The 18359-nt window shown below is 39.5% G+C and overlaps 1 protein-coding gene across 4 annotated transcripts in view; it reads left to right on the forward strand.

Moving 5' to 3' along the window:
* The window catches only part of KIF6 (kinesin family member 6), a 269446-nt gene that overhangs the window by 69657 nt on the left and 181430 nt on the right, over positions 1-18359 (forward strand). For 3 of the 4 annotated variants that reach the window (XM_039528268.1, XM_039528270.1, XM_039528272.1), the window contains 3 exons: positions 6408-6614; positions 14422-14565; positions 17097-17183. In XM_039528268.1, coding sequence (XP_039384202.1) covers positions 6408-6614; positions 14422-14565; positions 17097-17183 — 438 coding nt within the window. The remainder of the gene's footprint in view (positions 1-6407; positions 6615-14421; positions 14566-17096; positions 17184-18359) is intronic. The other variant, XM_039528269.1, reaches the window with a different exon arrangement.

Genomic DNA, 18359 nt, shown 5'->3' on the forward strand with positions numbered 1-18359 from the left:
AAACACTTCAGTATGTATACAGAATGGTATAAACATTACATCAATAATTTCTGTTTACCCATTCATTGCATATAGCCCATCTTTTCTCAAATAGTTCTGTTGTTAATTTAATACAGGCAATACATCATTCCATTTCTTCTAATTCTTTTATTCTGGTCAACCACATTTCTATAGATGGTATTTGTTCCTGCAACCATAATGATGAAATACGCTTAGTGGTTACAGTCACAAAAATTCCAAACAGGTTTGTTTTAATGTAAACAATGTTAGACATTTTTCCTACCACTATAGTAATAGGAATTTGGGGGATGTGTGTCTGAAATATCTCTTGTATCCATTTTCCAACATCAGACCAGAAGCTGATGCATTACTAAAAAATGTTTTTACAAGATATAAACATTATTGGATCCCTACACTACAGTGCCACAGCTGGATATCAGCATTTGACCTGCAATTAATTCCTTTGTATTTTCACATGACATCATAGAGGACTTGAGCTCCGCTTTTGTGGTTTATGTCGTCACAGAATTCCTGGAAGGAATTACTTCTTTGCAAGTCATGTAGCTCATCTATTATTCTATATATAGCTTTCACAATAGCAACCATCTGCTTTGAGCCAGGCACCTCCCGTATTTTCCCCTTCTTCACTTTAAGTTAATCTGAAAGAATTACTTCATAGACATATGGAAGGAGTGCTGCCAACAAAACCAAGACCAACTTTGAAAGCCACCAGCAGAATCTTTCTAGTAGGCATTGAGACCCTGTCTAAAATATTTTTTTTTTCATTTCAAGTTGTCAGAACAGCTGCACGCTGAATACTCAGTGAAGTTTCGTGTGTAAGATGCAAAAAAAAGGAACAGGGGCCTTATTGTTTGGCCGGTGTTGTTGACAAGTACATTTTTGTTTCTCTTGCTTTGTGCCCTGCATCTATGTGTGTGGTACAAGTAGGAGATTGAAGAGGAGGAGGGGGATTATGGTTGCAATTAACATTCCATAATCACATCCCATTTAACAGTTTAAATTTTTATTGGCTTACACTTCCTACACTAGCTCTGCTGGAGTTTTCAGTATGTGGGAACACTTTGGCTGAATATATATGAACTGCAAAGTAGAAATATAATCAGATTATAAAGGGACGATATTGGTTAAAACATCATTCTACTCTGAAAAGTGACTTTGTAAAAATTGCATTCGGTGGTTCCACATTTACAGTGTCAATGATTTCCAGATCAGATTTGCTCACTTTATATGTAAGTAGACTGTGAGGGGAGTTCTGGTTGCCAGCTCCACAGAGTCTGCGTGGGATATTGAAAGTCAAGCTCTTTTCTTTGTGGCTTTTGCATCACCATCAACAATAGGGACTCTGTAGGACAAATTCTGCCCTAGCTATACCTGTGCTATCCTATACTCTTGAAATTATGCCCTTAGTTACCGTATACCTCTGTAACCCTGTTGCCTTCAAAGGGGTAAACAGGTGTTATTGAGAATATAATTTGAAAACAGTAGGGTTCTAGTGGTGACCCCTCAAATTAAACTTACTTAATAATTCTATTGATAATGTATGAGCCAGAAAAATATCCACTTCATTCCCAGATCTGTGAGTAGTAAAATCATACTGTTTTCACTGAAATAAATGAATCTGACTCTTCAGTTTTCATAGAAACAGAATTGGTGAAGTAAAGAAGGTGCAATTTAACATATTTCACATTGTAGTCACGCCTTTTAGAAAAAATATTGAGATTATATGTCCATCTGTTTATAACATGCTAAACACCACTGGACTTTATTAAGTTGAATTAAGTAAAAATATGACACTATATAGTGTCCAGACATCTGCCTGAGGCAGAAATCTGTGCTTTAGACACCTAAGTCCCTTTGTGGATCTGGGCCTAAGTAACAGAATAAAACAAAATCCAGCCTAAGACTTGTTGCAAGGCCTGGCTGCTTCTATGGTTCCACTTACAGGAGAGTTCAGCCTAGATTGTCTCTCTATTCAGAGCCATGCCCACTCTCCTTGTCCTCAGTGGAGTGAACAAGCTACACCAGCAACAAGCAAGACTCATTTAAAATCTCCCAGCAGGGTCAACACCTGTTAAAAGGTGGGACCAAAGGAGAATAATACCACTCTGTTACAGTTAATTTAACAATACACAAAGACAATTACCTTGATTTTTTTTAATTCGTAATATAAACATTGAGTTGTAACAAAGACAGTTAGCATAGTTAGCATAGTCCCGGGATTAAAGCACAGGAATGTTTTGGCCTCCGTTTTCACAGTCACAAATAATTGAGGGTGGATTTAGCTTGCAAGCTCAAATAAAGGCAATTTTATGTTTAACTACCTTATTGTGCCTACAAATCCGATAGTTATATGCCAATGTGCACTTAGTTGCACCTACAATTATTTAAATATCAGAACTTTAGTCTCACTAACATTCTATAAATTGGAGATAATAATACTTCTTGACAATGATTTTTTTTGATTTTGTGTTTGTTACTGTTTGTAATAATAATGTTTTTTTTGTAGTTTTGATGATATGAATATACAATAAAAAAAACAACAACAAGATACATTATTTTTTTATTTTTTAGGGTATTAGGTATAAATTTATCTAGTTATTTTTTTTTTTCTTTTTTCTTACTGAGCTTTCAGAGGTACTGATTAAAGTGTAACTCCATTAAAGTCAGGCTCATCAGCAACATCATTCACATGTCAGTGTACCAGTAGTTGGGGAATGATTACAACCGCTATACCAAATATTACCAAATATTAATATAGTTAGTTGTCCTTGTTGTGTCCTGATTGAAAATTTGTGTGCTGGTCTGAATCTGGAATAACTAAGAATAAAGAACTAAAAGAATAATAAAAATAAAAAAACCTTATTTTCAGTTTTTTTAATTCACCTTTTTTTAGCTGCTTTTCGAAGAAGTCGGGTCCTGCGCTCTTTCTGAGACTGTCTGTTTCCTGATATAGTGGTCTGGCCTATATAGTGGTCTCAGCTCGGGATACCCTCTTTCTTCATCTGATGCAGTATACACTACCGGAAGGACTCATTTCATCACAGCAGGCCAGTGGGGTGGTATGGGAGTGACTTGTTGCCCTGTCTGTTTCCCTGGACCTCCTTAGGTCTCCTTCTGTACCTGCTCTGTTCTCTCTCTGGGGAGGTCAGATCATGTCTGGAGAGGGATCTCTGGGAGGGGGGGGGGGGGAGAATTCCAGGGGGGGTTCCCCCCCCTCCTCAGCAGCTGCAGCTGTGCTCCTGTTCAGTGTTTCCCAGTGCCCCTGCCTGCTTCCTTCCTTTCTCTTCCCTCACTTCTTTCCCCAGGGTTCACTCAGGGTCACTCTCAGCTCTCTCTCCTCCAGCTCTACTTAGAGTCCCCTACTTGCTTCCTGCTCTGGCAAGGAGAGCTTTTTGCTGCTGAATTTTTGGTTCCCGCTGTCCCCTCGTTTCTTTCTTAGCAGCCTGAGCCTGTAAACTGACCCCTTCTCCGTGTTTGGTGTGGGCTGGGTTGAGAGGCTTTGCTTATTGCCTGCCTGTTCCAGCTATTTGATATACCTGAGGCTGCTATACCTGCCGTCCACTGCCCTCTGCTATCCCCTCTGCCTAGAGTCGTCACACTGGCCAGAAGCTAGAAGGTCAGAAGAACCACCATCACACAGACCAGGGACTCTCTCTCCTCTCTGTCCTGCACAACTCCTGCACCCCCTCTATCCCCTCATCTCACCTCTCCTCTCCCAACTTGTGTCTCAAAAAGAGGCTTGAGTCACAAAACCTGGAAATTTAAAGCAAGGAAGACAGAAAAAAAAATGCCTGCTGAGGAAAAAACCCAGGAAGAGAAAAACCAAAAAACCAAAAAAAATAATTCCTTCTGCCTTATGATCCTGAAATCAGCTAAACAATCCTGACTCCCCAGCCAAAAATCCAGCATACCCATCAGGCACCATTATCTGTAGTTATCCATCACAAGCCATCCCTAACATCCCACATCAGACCAATCCAAGCCATTATATTACCATAGTCTCATCCAAATTATAAAGACATCCTCCATTCCACCAAGCTCCTTAAGCTTACCTCTTGTTCTTTTCCCCAGTTGGTTCCCCCCCTCCCTGTCCTTGGAATCTAATTTCCCTACTTCACTCCTCTAACCTCAGTTTAATTTCTAAACTTCCCTTCTTGATGGCCCTGATCCATTATTTCTTGTCTTGTGTCCTTTATGGTATCTCAGAATTAAATCTCTCTCCTCCTTCCCTCCCTATCCCTTATTCTTTATTATTTCCTTCAGCAATCTTATCCCAGCTCTCTTTTTTGCCTTTAGGCTTTCCATTTTCAAGCTCTCTCAGCCCTTCTCTAAGACAGGTTTTCCAGTTTTCATCCTTCTTAAACATGGGAGACCAGAACTGCACACAGTATTCCAGATGAGGTCTCACCAGTGCCTTGTATAATGGTACTAACACATCCTTATCTCTACTGGAAATACCTCGCCTGATGCATCCCAAGACCACATTAGCTTTTTTCATGGCCACATCACATTGGCGGCTAATAGTCATCCTGTAATCAACCAATACTCCGAGGTCCTTCTCCTCCTCTGTTACTACGAACTGATGCGTCCCCAGCTTATAACAATAATTCTTGTTATTAATCTGTAAATGCATGACCTTGCACTTTTCACTATTAAATTTCATCCTATTACTATTACTCCAGTTTACGAGGTCATCCAGATCTTCCTGTATGATATCCCGGTCCTTCTCTGTATTGGCAATACCTCCCAGCTTTGTGTCATACACAAACTTTATTAGCACATTTCCACTTTTTGTGCCAAGGTCAGTAATAAAAAGATTAAATAAGATTGGTCCCAAAACCGATCCCTGAGGAGCTCCACTAGTAACCTCCCTCCAGCTTGACAGTTCACCTTTCAGCACGACTTGTTGTAGTCTCCCCTTTAACGAGTTCCTTGTCCACCTTTCAATTTTCAGATTGATCCCCACCTTTTCCAATTTAGCTAATAATTCTCCATGTGGAACCGTATCGAATGGCTTACTGAAATCGAGCATGTCACAAATGGGCTAGTTGTGGTAATTGTACTGGAAAACACAGCCAAGTTTCTGTGTCAAGCAGTGCCTGAGTTATTGTGTTGTCAGGAAATTGAACTGGTTCTATAGTTCTGTGTATTAATTAAGTCATAATACTCATTCCCCAGTGCTTTAAAAATTCATATATGTAGAAAACTACACTTTCTATCCCATATGACTTTACAGCCATCAGATGAATTAATTAAAATTAAAACTCTTGTTATCCTTTCTTCTATTACAAATTTAAAAAAAGTATATAAACTTGATCTGCCTTTTCTCCATCTCCACACACTTTAAAAATCAATACTGAAGACACCCTGCACAACACAATGTGCTTCATAAGCAGACATAGTTTATAAAATAAGAGAACAAAACAAACCATACTATACAGAATGGGATGCTTAAGTACAGTAGTAAAGAGAGAATGTATTCCAAGTTTTCTATCCCTGCTGATCATAGTACCACAAGATTATATGACGTGCAGTTAGAGGCTGATATTTTTCAACATTTCTTTAGTCTGTAATTTTTCTTCTTGCTTATATTCATCAGCTCCATGTATATTGAAAACATACAAATTTGCTTAGTCCAGGACCTGTCTTTTAAAAAATTAATTGTATCATTGGTAGAAATTGTTTTCCATTATAATGTGACACACCCTACCCACATTCATGGTGAGGGCTAACCTCTTACCTTCTGCTTCTACTAGAATTGTTAGTACTCCATTTCTAAGTGTTAGTTTCTTTAATCTCCAATTCAGAAATTGGATACTAAAGAACCAAATTAAATGGAGTATTCTGTGAAGCTTTGGAGAGTTTTACATTCCAAAGATTTTGAAGTAAGATCAGCTGTGGTTATTGTGACCTCCAAAATGTGTTAATTAGGTTCATTAGCCTTCCAAGTGATTGTATAATCATAGTCATCTTTCTCTCTCAATTAGAATGTGCTAACTGTAGATCATGGCTAATGAAACTATTAATGAAACTTATCTTGGTACTAAAGTAAATGCTTCACATATTTGTTCTAATATAATAAATCCATGTTTTAACTATCCAAATTTTACACCAGATTGTGAGCATCTTACTTCCATTGGTGAGCAGCCACTTGCATAAGTAGTCCCAGTGACTTCAGTGGGAATTTTCATGTGTGTTAGCAGTTTACCAAGAGGAGCTGGGGGGGGAGGGGAAAGGGGGGAGCGTACAATCTGGGCCTTTCTTTGCAGTGATCTCAGTGTAGTGATTTATAAGCTAAATAAATATGGTTTAGTCCGTCCTGGTGTTCTGGCAGTTATTTTTTTGCAATTTTTTTTAGTCAAAATTTAGTAACCTTTTCGTCACAGACTCCAATGAATCAAGCCTCAACTCGTTCCCACTGCATCTTCACCATTCACATCTCAAGCAAGGAACCAGGATCTGCAACCATCCGACGCTCCAAGCTACACTTAGTAGACCTGGCTGGTTCAGAGCGTGTTGCAAAGACTGGAGTTGGAGGGCAACTCCTGACAGAGGCCAAATATATCAATCTGTCATTACACTACTTGGAACAGGTAAAATTAACAGTGTGAGAAACTCTGTCTTTTACTTATTTATTTATTTATTTATTTTTAGTCACGTATGTTGCTTTTGAAATCTTGATACCGATCTCATTTAGTTTCAGGACCACATATTATTGCAGTGTTTCTCAACCTTTTCAGGTTGTTAACTTCTTATTCAAATTCAAAATTTTCAAATCCTTCCCCCCCGCTTCACATTTACATTAAAAGTAAGACTACAAAATGTATCTGTGCTAACAATGCTAAGCCCTGTATAATTTATTTGTATTTCCTTTTGCTATAGAGACTCTTTTAAGGGGAAAAGACAGTGCTTGATACTTTTTCAGATGATATTACAAACCTTTGTTGGGAAATAGGTGATAATTCTTAAGTTGCTGAAGTTCAGCACTGTTGTTTTGATTTAAAAAAAAAACTCACAGGAAGAAAGAAAAGAATAGTAGAGGAGAGAAGATGTAGATTCTGTATCTGTCTTTTTTTTTTTTTTTAACTAGCAACATAGTTGCTGGAAAATTATAGGCATAGCATTTGGTTTTATTAGCCACTCTGAGTCTGGATAGACCTTTGTCAGGTTACTCAGGCATTGTTTTTAGCATCCCTTGTTGATTATAGCAAATGAGTTCAAGGGTAGTTTGATCCTAGCTGGCCTAACTGAGTTTTTATTAGATAGAAGATAAAAAAAGAGAGACAGAAAGGAATTAGGTGGTGATGGAAACCTGCAAATTAGGGAGAGGAGTAATAATAAGAACCTTTGGTTCACATCCTAGCTATCACTCGTGATTCAGCTGATCCTGTTAAATTGGTGCTGTCATTTGATTTCCTTTTCTCATCTGATTTGGTCAGGATCTCTTTCAGGATCACAAAAATGATGTGATGGTAAATGTCAGGGTCTCAACAGGCTGGGGGGAAGGGGTGATGACATCTATTATGATGAAGCTTCTTGACCAGTGTTTCTCAAACTGGGGTTGCCGCTTGTGTAGGGAAAGCCCCTGGCGGGCTGGGTCGGCTTGTTTACCTGCCCCATCCGCAGGTCTGGCCGATCATGGCTCCTACTGGCTGCAGTTCACTGCTGCAGGCCAATGGGAGCTGATGGAAGCAGCGGCCAGTAAGTCCCTTGGCCCGCGCTGCTTCTAGCAGCTCCCATTGGCCTGGAGCAGCGAACTGCGGCCAGTGGGAGCCGTGATCAACCAAACCTGCGGACGGGGCAGGTAAATAAACCGTCCTGGCCCGCCAGGGGCTTTCCCTACACAGGCGGCAACCCCAGTTTGAGAAACACTGTTCTTGACATTCAATGGTCTTATGACAGACCTCTGGGATATAACGTGAACTGTGGGTCCATTGTGTCCCCTTTTACTCTCTGGATCAGGGTACCTCTCACCCTGCTCTGCTAGTGACAAGCAGCCCCTTCAGGCTTTGCTCTAACATGTGAAGGCACACCCAAAGTTATATGCATGCTTTCTCAGCCTCCCATGAACTATGCACGGGGAGACACCAGCAAACTCCCCTCAGGCCCAGTCTTGCACCCCAGAAATGTACCATCTTGCACAGCTCAAGACCTCCTCTTGAACAATGCAAACTCATTAATTGGTTTGCCACTTCACCAAAGGATAGTGGACATGCACCAGCTTTAGTAATCTGATCAGATCCCCCAAGCACTCAGGACAAACTTATTGGTTAAGATTAAATATTAAAATAAGTTTATTAGCCACAGAAAAATAGATTTTGAGTGATTATAAGTGGTAGGCATAGAGGTCAGGAATAGTTACCTAAGAAATAAAAGGTAAACACGTGTTCTAAATCCTAAATTTTATCAGACCAAGTAAATTTGAATCAAGCAGTTTTTCTCACAAGCTGGCAATTCTTAGTACACAGGCTGAATTCCTTTCTCATTCTGGGACCAATCTCCCCAGTTCAAAGTCTTTTTCTTCCCAAACGTTCTTGTTGCCTTCAGAATAAGTGGGAGAGGAGAGAGGGGTGATCTCATGATGCCACTGTCCCTTATTTTATACCCTCAGCTCATGTGCCTGTAAAAATACTGGCTCAAACATGAAGTCAAGTATCACATGTCCTGAGGCCTTGCTAAGTCATGGAGTTAAGCAATCCCCATTGTGTGGAGCTCAAGCAACTGTCTCTTATTGAATTTTAAATCTCTTGTTTATAATTCCCCTGCTGGTTAATAACTGGTGATGGTCTCTTAACACCCATCTGGCTGTGGGTCACTCCTTTGTTGCCACTGGAGCACTAGTTGTGGGCATCTTCCAGACTCTCAAAATATTTCAATAATAATCATATAGGAAAATCTCATAACTCCATATACAATGATGATATACATATTTTGACAGAACAATGAGTTTCAGCAAATCATGACCTTTCATATAATACCTTACAAGGCATTCTTGAACAAAATATCATAACTATATACAAGTAGTGAATATAGGGGTTACAGGATACTATTTTGAGGTACAGTATGTCACAGGTACCTTTCTTCTTCCTCCTCTTGTTCCCTCCTTCCAGCAAGCTTACATAATTATCTTATGTTCCCCAGAACAACAGTGTTTTGAAAGAGACTCTCCTCTCACCAAATAAGGATCTGGTGGTTCCATTTATAGACACTTCCTCTCATCTTAAGATGTTGTGACCCACCAGGAGCTTTTCAGCTTCAGTTAATGCTTCTTTTGTAAACCATTGTTACATACTATTTCTACATGTCTCCCTGAGTTTTTACCTTTTATCCACTTTGGACAATCCAAAACTCCCACCAAGGGTAAAAGAATCAGCAAAATAACATGCTGATCAATAAATTACTATTGCTGTATATATGTTTTGTTGTTGCTGTGTTAATAAGTTGGAATAATTATAGTTTGGATTGTCTTTCAAAGGCCCATTTGACTGTAGATGCAAGCCCTCACACCTGCTGGAGGACTGAAGTTCTTTTTGAATTTTAATACATAGTATTGTTTCCATAGTCCAGTAAACACTATGCCTGTTGCCAAACTTTTGTTGGTTTTGGATTTCTGCTAGTGAATACAGTACTTTTCCCAAAAGTTTCATTTAAAACATGTATATGCCACAATAACAGGGTACATCTTGGCCCATGAGGCTGACATTCAGTGAGACAAATGGTAAAAAGAATGAAGAAATGAGCAGAGCATACTGTACAACTTTGTACCTCGTGAGATTTTTCCCTGTAATGCATTGGGATTTATCCCACTGCATACAGCATTCGGCAAAAAGGCCAAGTGACAAAAAACCTCTTGAAAACAGGCTATTTTGTTTTTCTGAAGTTGGGAAATATCAACCAGTTATTCCACTAATCAGTGAGGAGATTGGGGAGGGGTGGTGGTGTTGGATTTATTTTCTTTTTAAACAAAGGTCTTATACTCTGTTTAACTTGCAGTGAGAGGCACACATGAAGGCCATTAAAGTAGCTAGCTAGCTCGTAAAAATGATGCTGTTGATACTACTGGCTCTTTTCCACCTTCCTGCATTCTGGCCTCCTCTGCTTGGAATTGTGATATTATGAAATACAGAGCAATCAAAATCCTTCCTGTAGATTCACTGGATTCTGTTCTATGATTTATTTTATTTAAATACATCAGAAATACTTTCAGGAACAGAGGGAGAGCTACATCCTTTCAAGACAACTTAATACTATACTCTAGGGTTTACTTATCTCTACTATTAAGGCACAAGGTGAATATATACTGATTCTAACCAACCAAGGATTGCAGAAATCCCTTTAAAAGTGTATAGCCATCACATTCTTATTGGTGTATAAATTGAATTTGTATGTGATCTAAAAAAACCAATCAGATATGTCTATTTACTGTACGTTCTAAATATGGATTTAGTACCACAGGTAGCCAGTCAGAAAACACAGTCTGTCGAGAGTCTGAAAGCTTTTTCATAAATAAGGAATTCATGAGCCGGTATATATTCATCAGACAATATGTGGAAATCTAAGGCGTCTTGAGAAAAACTGCCTACTCTCAATTTATTCCATTTTCCTCTAATCTGCGCTGTTTAAGGTTCTTTCTCACACTCCCAGATCCTTGGAAAGCTTGGGCTAGACTTTAAATAGTCCTTAATATGTCTTTCTGTCTGCTACGGTACAGGTGACAGCAAAGCTTGACAGCAGACAACACTAAAATTGAGAACAGATTTTTTTTAATCCATATCAGTTTAAATTTGACTTAAAGAAGAAAAACTACCTTTTAATTATGGTCATGATTAGATACGTGACGATGCAAAAACAGGTTTCCTCTAGGGCAACGAAACTGCTCCATGTGTGTATTCAGAGTAATATCTATTTATTTTTCTGACAAAAATAAGTTTTGCCTACTCATCATTTCTATCTTACATGAGCTTTTGTGAGGTTAAATTTGTTAATGTATAGAAAGCACTCTGAGATGTTCAGATTGAAGTTTCTATATAAGGGCAAAATATGATTATCATTGTTATTATTTTATTACTTTTTACTCCTGCTAGCACTGCAGAATAAAGACAGTTTTGGGTGGGCAAGCTGCACTCTGTTGTGGATCATACATCGTTAATAGAAATGGTTATTAAGGGACTGATCTAAATCCCATTTAATATAGTGCAAAGATTCCTATTAGGTTCAATGAGAATTGGACCCGAGAGCCCTGATTTTGCAATGAGCTCTACATAAGTGCACACACAGATCTTATTGCAGGCTTAAATTCTGCCTGAATTTTGACTGCAAAAGCTTTTACTGATGGTTCTAATGCATGAGCCTGAAAGAGTTCAGCTTTATTCTCATACTCAAATTAAGTTTGCAGTCAAATCAATGGTTTCAGAGTAGCAGCCGTGTTAGTCTGTATCCGCAAAAAGAACAGGAGTACTTGTGGCACCTTAGAGACTAACAAATTTATTTCAGCATGAGCTTTCGTGAGCTACAGCTCACTTCTTCGGATGCACAGGAGATATCTGTGTGTTTCATTCTATGCATCCGAAGAAGTGAGCTGTAGCTCACGAAAGCTTATGCTGAAATAAATTTGTTAGTCTCTAAGGTGCCATAAGTACTCCTGTTCTTTTAGTCAAATCAATGTATGTCACATCCAAAGGTTTCATATAATAAAATAATGTAAAATTAATATATAGTTTTTAAAATCATGATTGTAAAGATAAGGTATCTTGGATGTGGCGTGACATACTGAAGTAGTTGGTTACCATACTGTATAGTCCCAAAGTATGCAGTCATAAGGTAATAATTACATGGTATGGAAGATTCTTCAGCCAAGCAGATAATATTTTTCATAGAAATCATTTTTTAAAATCTGAATGATAAAGGAGTCTTCTTATGTCAGTGTTTCTCAAACTGGGGTCGCCGCTTGTGTAGGGAAAGCCCCTGGCGGGCCGGGCCAGTTTGTTTACCTGCTCCGTCCACAGGTCCGGCCGATCGCGGCTCCCACTGGCCGCGGTTTGCTGCTGCAGGCCAATGGGAGCTGCTGGAAGCAGCGCGGGCCGAGGGACTTACTGGCCGCTGCTTCCAGCAGCTCCCATTGGCCTGCAGCAGCGAACCGCGGCCAGTGGGAGCCGCGATCGGCCGGACCTGCGGACGGGGCAGGTAAACAAACTGGCCCGGCCCGCCAGAGGCTTTCCCTACACAAGCGGCAACCCCAGTTTGAGAAACACTGTTTTAGACGGCTGGCATGTTTTAAAAAAAATTTGTTTTTAAGTGTCAAAATGTTTCTTTCTCCTCAAATATGCAAAGGTTCTCCCTTAAATTACAGTGATCCAAGATGACAAATTGCAATCCTGGATTAGTGGCATTTAAGAAGGTCTATTACTTTGTGAATTACGAGCACTAAAAACATTTGCATTATTACTGAAGAGATGGAAATGCCCTCTTTATAATGGTGTAAAGAGAAGGATGATTTTGTGGTTAATGCATAAGACTGCACCTTAAAAGACCTGGGTTCAGTTCCTGGCTTTTCCAAAGACATCTTGTGTGACCTTCTAAAAGTCACTTGGACTTGTCTACATGAACATTTAGTTTGCAATAAGATGGGATGTGAATCTACCCCACACCACCCTGCCATGCACTAACTGTCCATATGGTCCTTGCTGTCATGTTTTAACTGATCATTAGTTCATTTTGGTCTAGTCCCATTCCAAAGAGGACTAGATCAAAGTGAACTAAGAAAATGTTAATGTGCATCAGCAGGGTTCACACAGATAGTTTAGTTGGCAAACTACTGCAGAATAGATTCCCACCTCAGCTTGCTGCAAAATGATTGTTTTTGTAGATAAGCCCTTAATTTCTCTGCCCTCCAGATTGTCCTATTTATACTCAAAAGTCTCTTAGAACTCACTGAAGGAGGATGATCTTGTGGTTAAAGTATTACATTGGGAGTTAGGAGAATTGGGTTCAGTTACCAGCTCTGTCACAGACTTCCTCTGTGAACTTCAGCAAGCTATTTAATTTCTCTGAACCTTGGTTCCCCATCTATAAAATGGGGATAATACAGGCAAGTCTCATTTTACGCGGGGGTTCCGTTCTGCGGTTAACGCATAAAGCGAAAACCACGTATAGTGGAACACTCATTGAGTTGAATGGCAGGCGGAATAACCCGCACTACAGATGCAGTTTTTATATTGTTGTTTTTCTTTTTTTTTTTCCTGTTTTTGCCGACCACACAAAGCTGAATTCGCGCATGTTAAATGCACCTAAGATGTGACTTGCCTGTACTTCCTTCCTCTTACCTTTTTTCTGACTTGCCTGTTCAGAGCATAAGCTGTTTGCAGCAGGGACTGTTTGTTATGTGTATATGCGCAGCCACTGCCTAACAAAATGGAGGCTCTCAGAACTTCTGTCATATTAATAATAAAATGATTTGCTTCTATTAGATTGCAAGATACTTAATCTTAACATCTAAAAAGGTATTTAAGATAGTTTTTGAAAGTATTAAAATGAAAACTGTTTTTTTGCCCATCTAAGGCTGCTACCATAAAACTAATGGTAATAAGGAGCCTGGGCTTCTTGGGGAGAGATAATAGAGAATATAGTGACAATATTAATAATAATAATTAATTTAAAAAATCAACACTCCAAAATTTTAAAATTACCTTTTTTCTAAAATGTGTCATAAACAAAATATGTGATGGCATATGGTATTTATTCAATTTTGTGTTGTCATCTGCATAATGACTCCTGGCTTCACGACTTGTGGGGATAGACCTATGTCAAATTTTTACCAAAAAAAGCCTTTATACCCCTACACACCATCATGGAATCTTTGCTACTTTGTAATAATTAAATCTTTTAATGTAAATATCTGACAAGAGAATCAAGAATGGTAGGTGAATCGTTTCCTTTTTGGCTATGTATCTGTATTTAAACTGAACTATGTCTTATTGTATATCTTTTCAGCAGTACATTAAATAGTATCTGGCCTTGGAGGGTTTTTTTCACATGCACAAAGTTTCAAGAGAGTTTACAAAAAATACATGAACAAGCCCAATGGAGAGAACATTTTAGTTTTTCATGAAAGTTGCTGTCATATTAGTGAATCCTAAGATTATAAGTTTATCATGTGTCCCAATTTCCTTTTTGCTGAGAAATTGCAAAGCAAAGCTAGAACACAATGAAATCCATTTTTGTTTGCCCTTCTAAGACATACATGTGTGTATGCGTAATAGCTACTTGTGCTTAAAGTTAAACATGTGCATAAGTCTTTGCAACATCAGGGCCTCAGATTGCAGAGTTGGCATTTCCTCTTCTTGTGCATATGGTACATACATGTGCAGATTTAATTCTCATGTATTGCTGCTCTTATTTCAGGTAATAATTGCCCTAGCAGAGAAACATCGATCTCACATTCCCTACAGGAACTCTATGATGACTTCGGTGCTTAGAGACAGCCTGGGAGGAAACTGCATGACCACCATGATTGCAACACTCTCTTTAGACAAAAGAAACATAGATGTATGTCATCCCTTTCTGAACTTGTGAATTTGTTAATGTTTGTTTTTCACGTGTGTATGCTTAAATTTCTGACACACAGAAGTTTTAAAAATCTTTCTTGCCAATGCCTCCAAGGTGCAATCCTGTCAGTGGAAATTGCAGAATGATAGACTAAAATCAGCACTTATGTCCACTACATAAGGGATCTATGTGTAACTGACTTCACATTTCAAAGCCAAATTCTGATCAATTATGTGGGTGAATATAATCTCTGTCTATAATATTATATTACCGTGACAGATCTTACAAGATATGCACCAGTATTAAACATTAGCTGGGTTCAGAATCAGGCTCTAATGTGTCCTTTGTGAATTGTGTTATTCTTTAAGTAACCTTCCCTAGGCATATCTTCCCTTCAGATGAGGGGAAGATATGCCTAGTGATGAATAGGTGAACACTTAAAACCAACTTCTTGATGATGAAGAAATGTGTGAATTGTGAGTAAGGTTTGGCAAGGAATTTTCCCAAGGGCATGTTGATAAGGAATGCTGGTGCAGTCCTGCCCCCCTGAAGTCCATATCAGCACTCCCATAGACTTCAGTGAGGCCAAGATTTCACTCTTTGGGTATTGGGGGAGGGTTATGGGAGGGTTGGGTTGATTGGGGTGCTGGCAGGAGTGTGTGCACATGTTTTGGTTTGTTGGCCTTTCTGTGGATCAAGTTGGTTTATCTACCTGTCTCTCCTATCTTTTTTTTAAATTTAGACAAGTTCTAGGTCAGTGGTTCTCAACCTATTTATCATTGTGAGCTGCATATGTGGCCAACAGTGTGTTACCTAGGCTGCAGATTGAGAACCACAGTGCTCCCCCAACCTTCCCACAGACCCCTATGCCCAGCGCCCCTCTCTTCCCCCGCCCAGAGACACCTCTACAGAGTGGGGGCGTGGGGTGGGCGTCAGGGACCCCAGACCCCACCATGCTGGGCCGTGTGGTAGCCCCGACCTCGGACCCCACTATGCGGCAGCCCTGACCCTGGACCCCACCATGTGGGGGCCAGGCAGCAGCCCCGACCCTGGACCCTGCTGTGCAAGGCCAGGTGGCGGACCCAAACCCCACCAAGCTCCAGCCCCAGCCCCAGCCCCGACCCCGCCGTGAAGCAGCCCCAGCCCCAACTCAGGACTCTGCCATGCGGGGCAGGGCAGCAGCCCCAGCCCCGACCCTGGACCCCAGTGTGTGGGGCTGGGCAGCAGTCCTGACCAGGCTGCAGTTGTGTGCTAATTGGGCCGCATGTGGCCCGAGGATTGAGAACCACTGTTCTAGGTATTTTGCAGGTTGTGCCTGGGGGAGCTATAGTATAGTTAAATCCTAACTTTCCATAAAATCAGAACATTTTAAAATGAACAAAAACCAAGTTATTCTTCGACGTATAATGGAAAGAACTACACCTGTAAAAGGGAAATAAGATGATCTTTTACTAGCTGAAGCACAAGAGCGGATACATTTCTAATGCACTTAAGAGTTGTGAACAGGTAATTGTGCAGGCATAACTTGTAGCTGCACATGCAAACTACATAATTCTGTCTATGCAATTACCTGTGTTGTGTGCTGCTGTCATCCATTTTGTACATCCAGTCACCAATTTGTACTCTGGTAAGTCTATTTTGTATTGGAATTTAGGCTTCTGTTTAGAAATAGTTGATCCAATCACTAAATCAGCCAGAATGAGCCAGCTAATAATGGTACATTGAAAGTCTTCACTTTCTTTCTGCAATATCTACCAGATATTACACTTTATTCATTTGGGCTGAAATTTTCCAAAAAAATTTAGTCTGAGGCAGATGTACAACAATAAAATTTCAACCCAAATGAATAGTTTGGCAACGTTATGTAAAACTTAAAATAGGATCAATTGTAGTAAGAAGTGTTGGACGACAAGAATAGGTGGTGCTGCTAGCCCAGTCTATAATATGTAATTTAATAATTAAATATGAAATCATTGTGATAGGACATTTTTTAGGATTCCTGTCTTGAAAGGGAATGCTTTGGCTTTGCCTCAACATTTATTTTTGAAAAATGCCACAGAATGTATTAGAAGTTGTTTATCCTGTAACTGCTTTCTGTTCTACTGATGTTCCCTTTTATTTAGAGAACTAGATCCAGTGAATGGTGTGGGGATAGGGGATACTGATATGGTGTTCTCTTTGAAAGTCCTTTGACTTTGCAACTTGTTTTCCCCTTAGCTCACCAAAGTCTAGATTTGTTAACTTTTTGCTGCAAATCCTACCTCTTTTTTGTGAGCATTGGTGATAAAATGGGTTGATGAGTTGGATATGGGTGCCTTTATTTGAGAGTTTTATCACGCAGATTAATATGTTAATAGTTAGAATAGTTGCACTGAAGTTTGGGTTTTTTTAGAGATTTGACGTGCCAGGAGTGTGAGATTGGTACTGTAAAATGTAAAATCAATAAAAAAAAATCCTCCTTAAAAGAGTTGAATTTAGCAAAACCATTTACATCAGTGCATGCTAAAGGGTTTTTTTTTTTTTCCTTCCAGGAATCTATATCAACATGCAGATTTGCACAGCGAGTTGCACTTATTAAGAATGAGGCAGTTCTTAATGAAGAAATTGACCCTAGACTGGTAAGAGGGGTTTTGGGTGGTGGTATTTTTTCATTTTGTTTTGTTTTAGTAAAAAGGTACAGCCACATACATGTTGAAGATTTCATGATCCCAATCAGTCATGTTTAGATACAAATTCCAGCTTTTGCTGTAAAATTGCTGCTGCTGTTGTTTTTATTTTGCCATCTGAGGATAATTACAATAAAACTGACCTTTTTAAAAGCTCCTAATGGCATGGGAAACTCCTACAGTCATTAAAAAGGAACCATACTTTTCATAACAATCCTTGTGCTTCCTCCAGCGCAGTTGTTCCCCAAACTGTGGTCCACGGACCACCAGTAGCCTATAGGGCTCTGGTTGGTTGACGGTGGCCTTTTCCTATGCTTCCACCTGCTGTATTGTATGAAAAACAGTAAAGCATACATTAACCATTTTCCTAATATTACTTTTTCATATAAACAATTGCTTACAATTGCCACAAGAGATATTAGGTGATGGGAACTTAGGGTTTCATCCTGCTCCATTGAAGTTGATAGGAATTTCCCCATTGACTTCAATGGGAGCAAGATGAAGCCCTGAGTGGAGAATTGGACCATGAAATAGCAAATGAAAGGGCAGATGGTCCAGAAGAGGTCTATGTTAAGATGCGGTCTGTATTAGGAAAAAGTTTGCTATCATGTTCTAAGGATTTCATTACAGGGATTTCTTATCTTATGAAGAAGTGACTGACTACCAGCTATGAAGGGGCATCCGGCTTTATATACCATCTAGATCAGTAATACTCAGTACGTGCTAACAGAGGTCCCATGGAATCAATGGAGGTTTTACCATTGACTCCAATAGGAGTAGATAGGCCAGTGCTGAGCACTTCAAATAATCCTACCTAATATCAGTAAAAATAAATATTAGATATACCTCTACCCCTATATAACGCTGTCCTCGGGAGCCAAAAAATCTTATCGCATTATATCAAACTTGCTTTGATCTGCCGGAGTGTGCAGCCCTCCCCCACCCCCCGAGCAGTACTTTATCGCGTTATATTCAAATTCATGTTATATCAGGTCAAGTTATATCGGGGTAGAGGTGTATTATGAGTAACATGAGCTGACCATTGAAGTTTGTGAATGGTGACTTTGATATTAATTATTATTAATGATGATTAAATAATGTTGATAGGGACTGATTCTGATCTCAGAT

Source organism: Mauremys reevesii, linkage group 3 (assembly GCF_016161935.1).
Source record: "Mauremys reevesii isolate NIE-2019 linkage group 3, ASM1616193v1, whole genome shotgun sequence".
Taxonomy (NCBI): domain Eukaryota; kingdom Metazoa; phylum Chordata; order Testudines; family Geoemydidae; genus Mauremys; species Mauremys reevesii.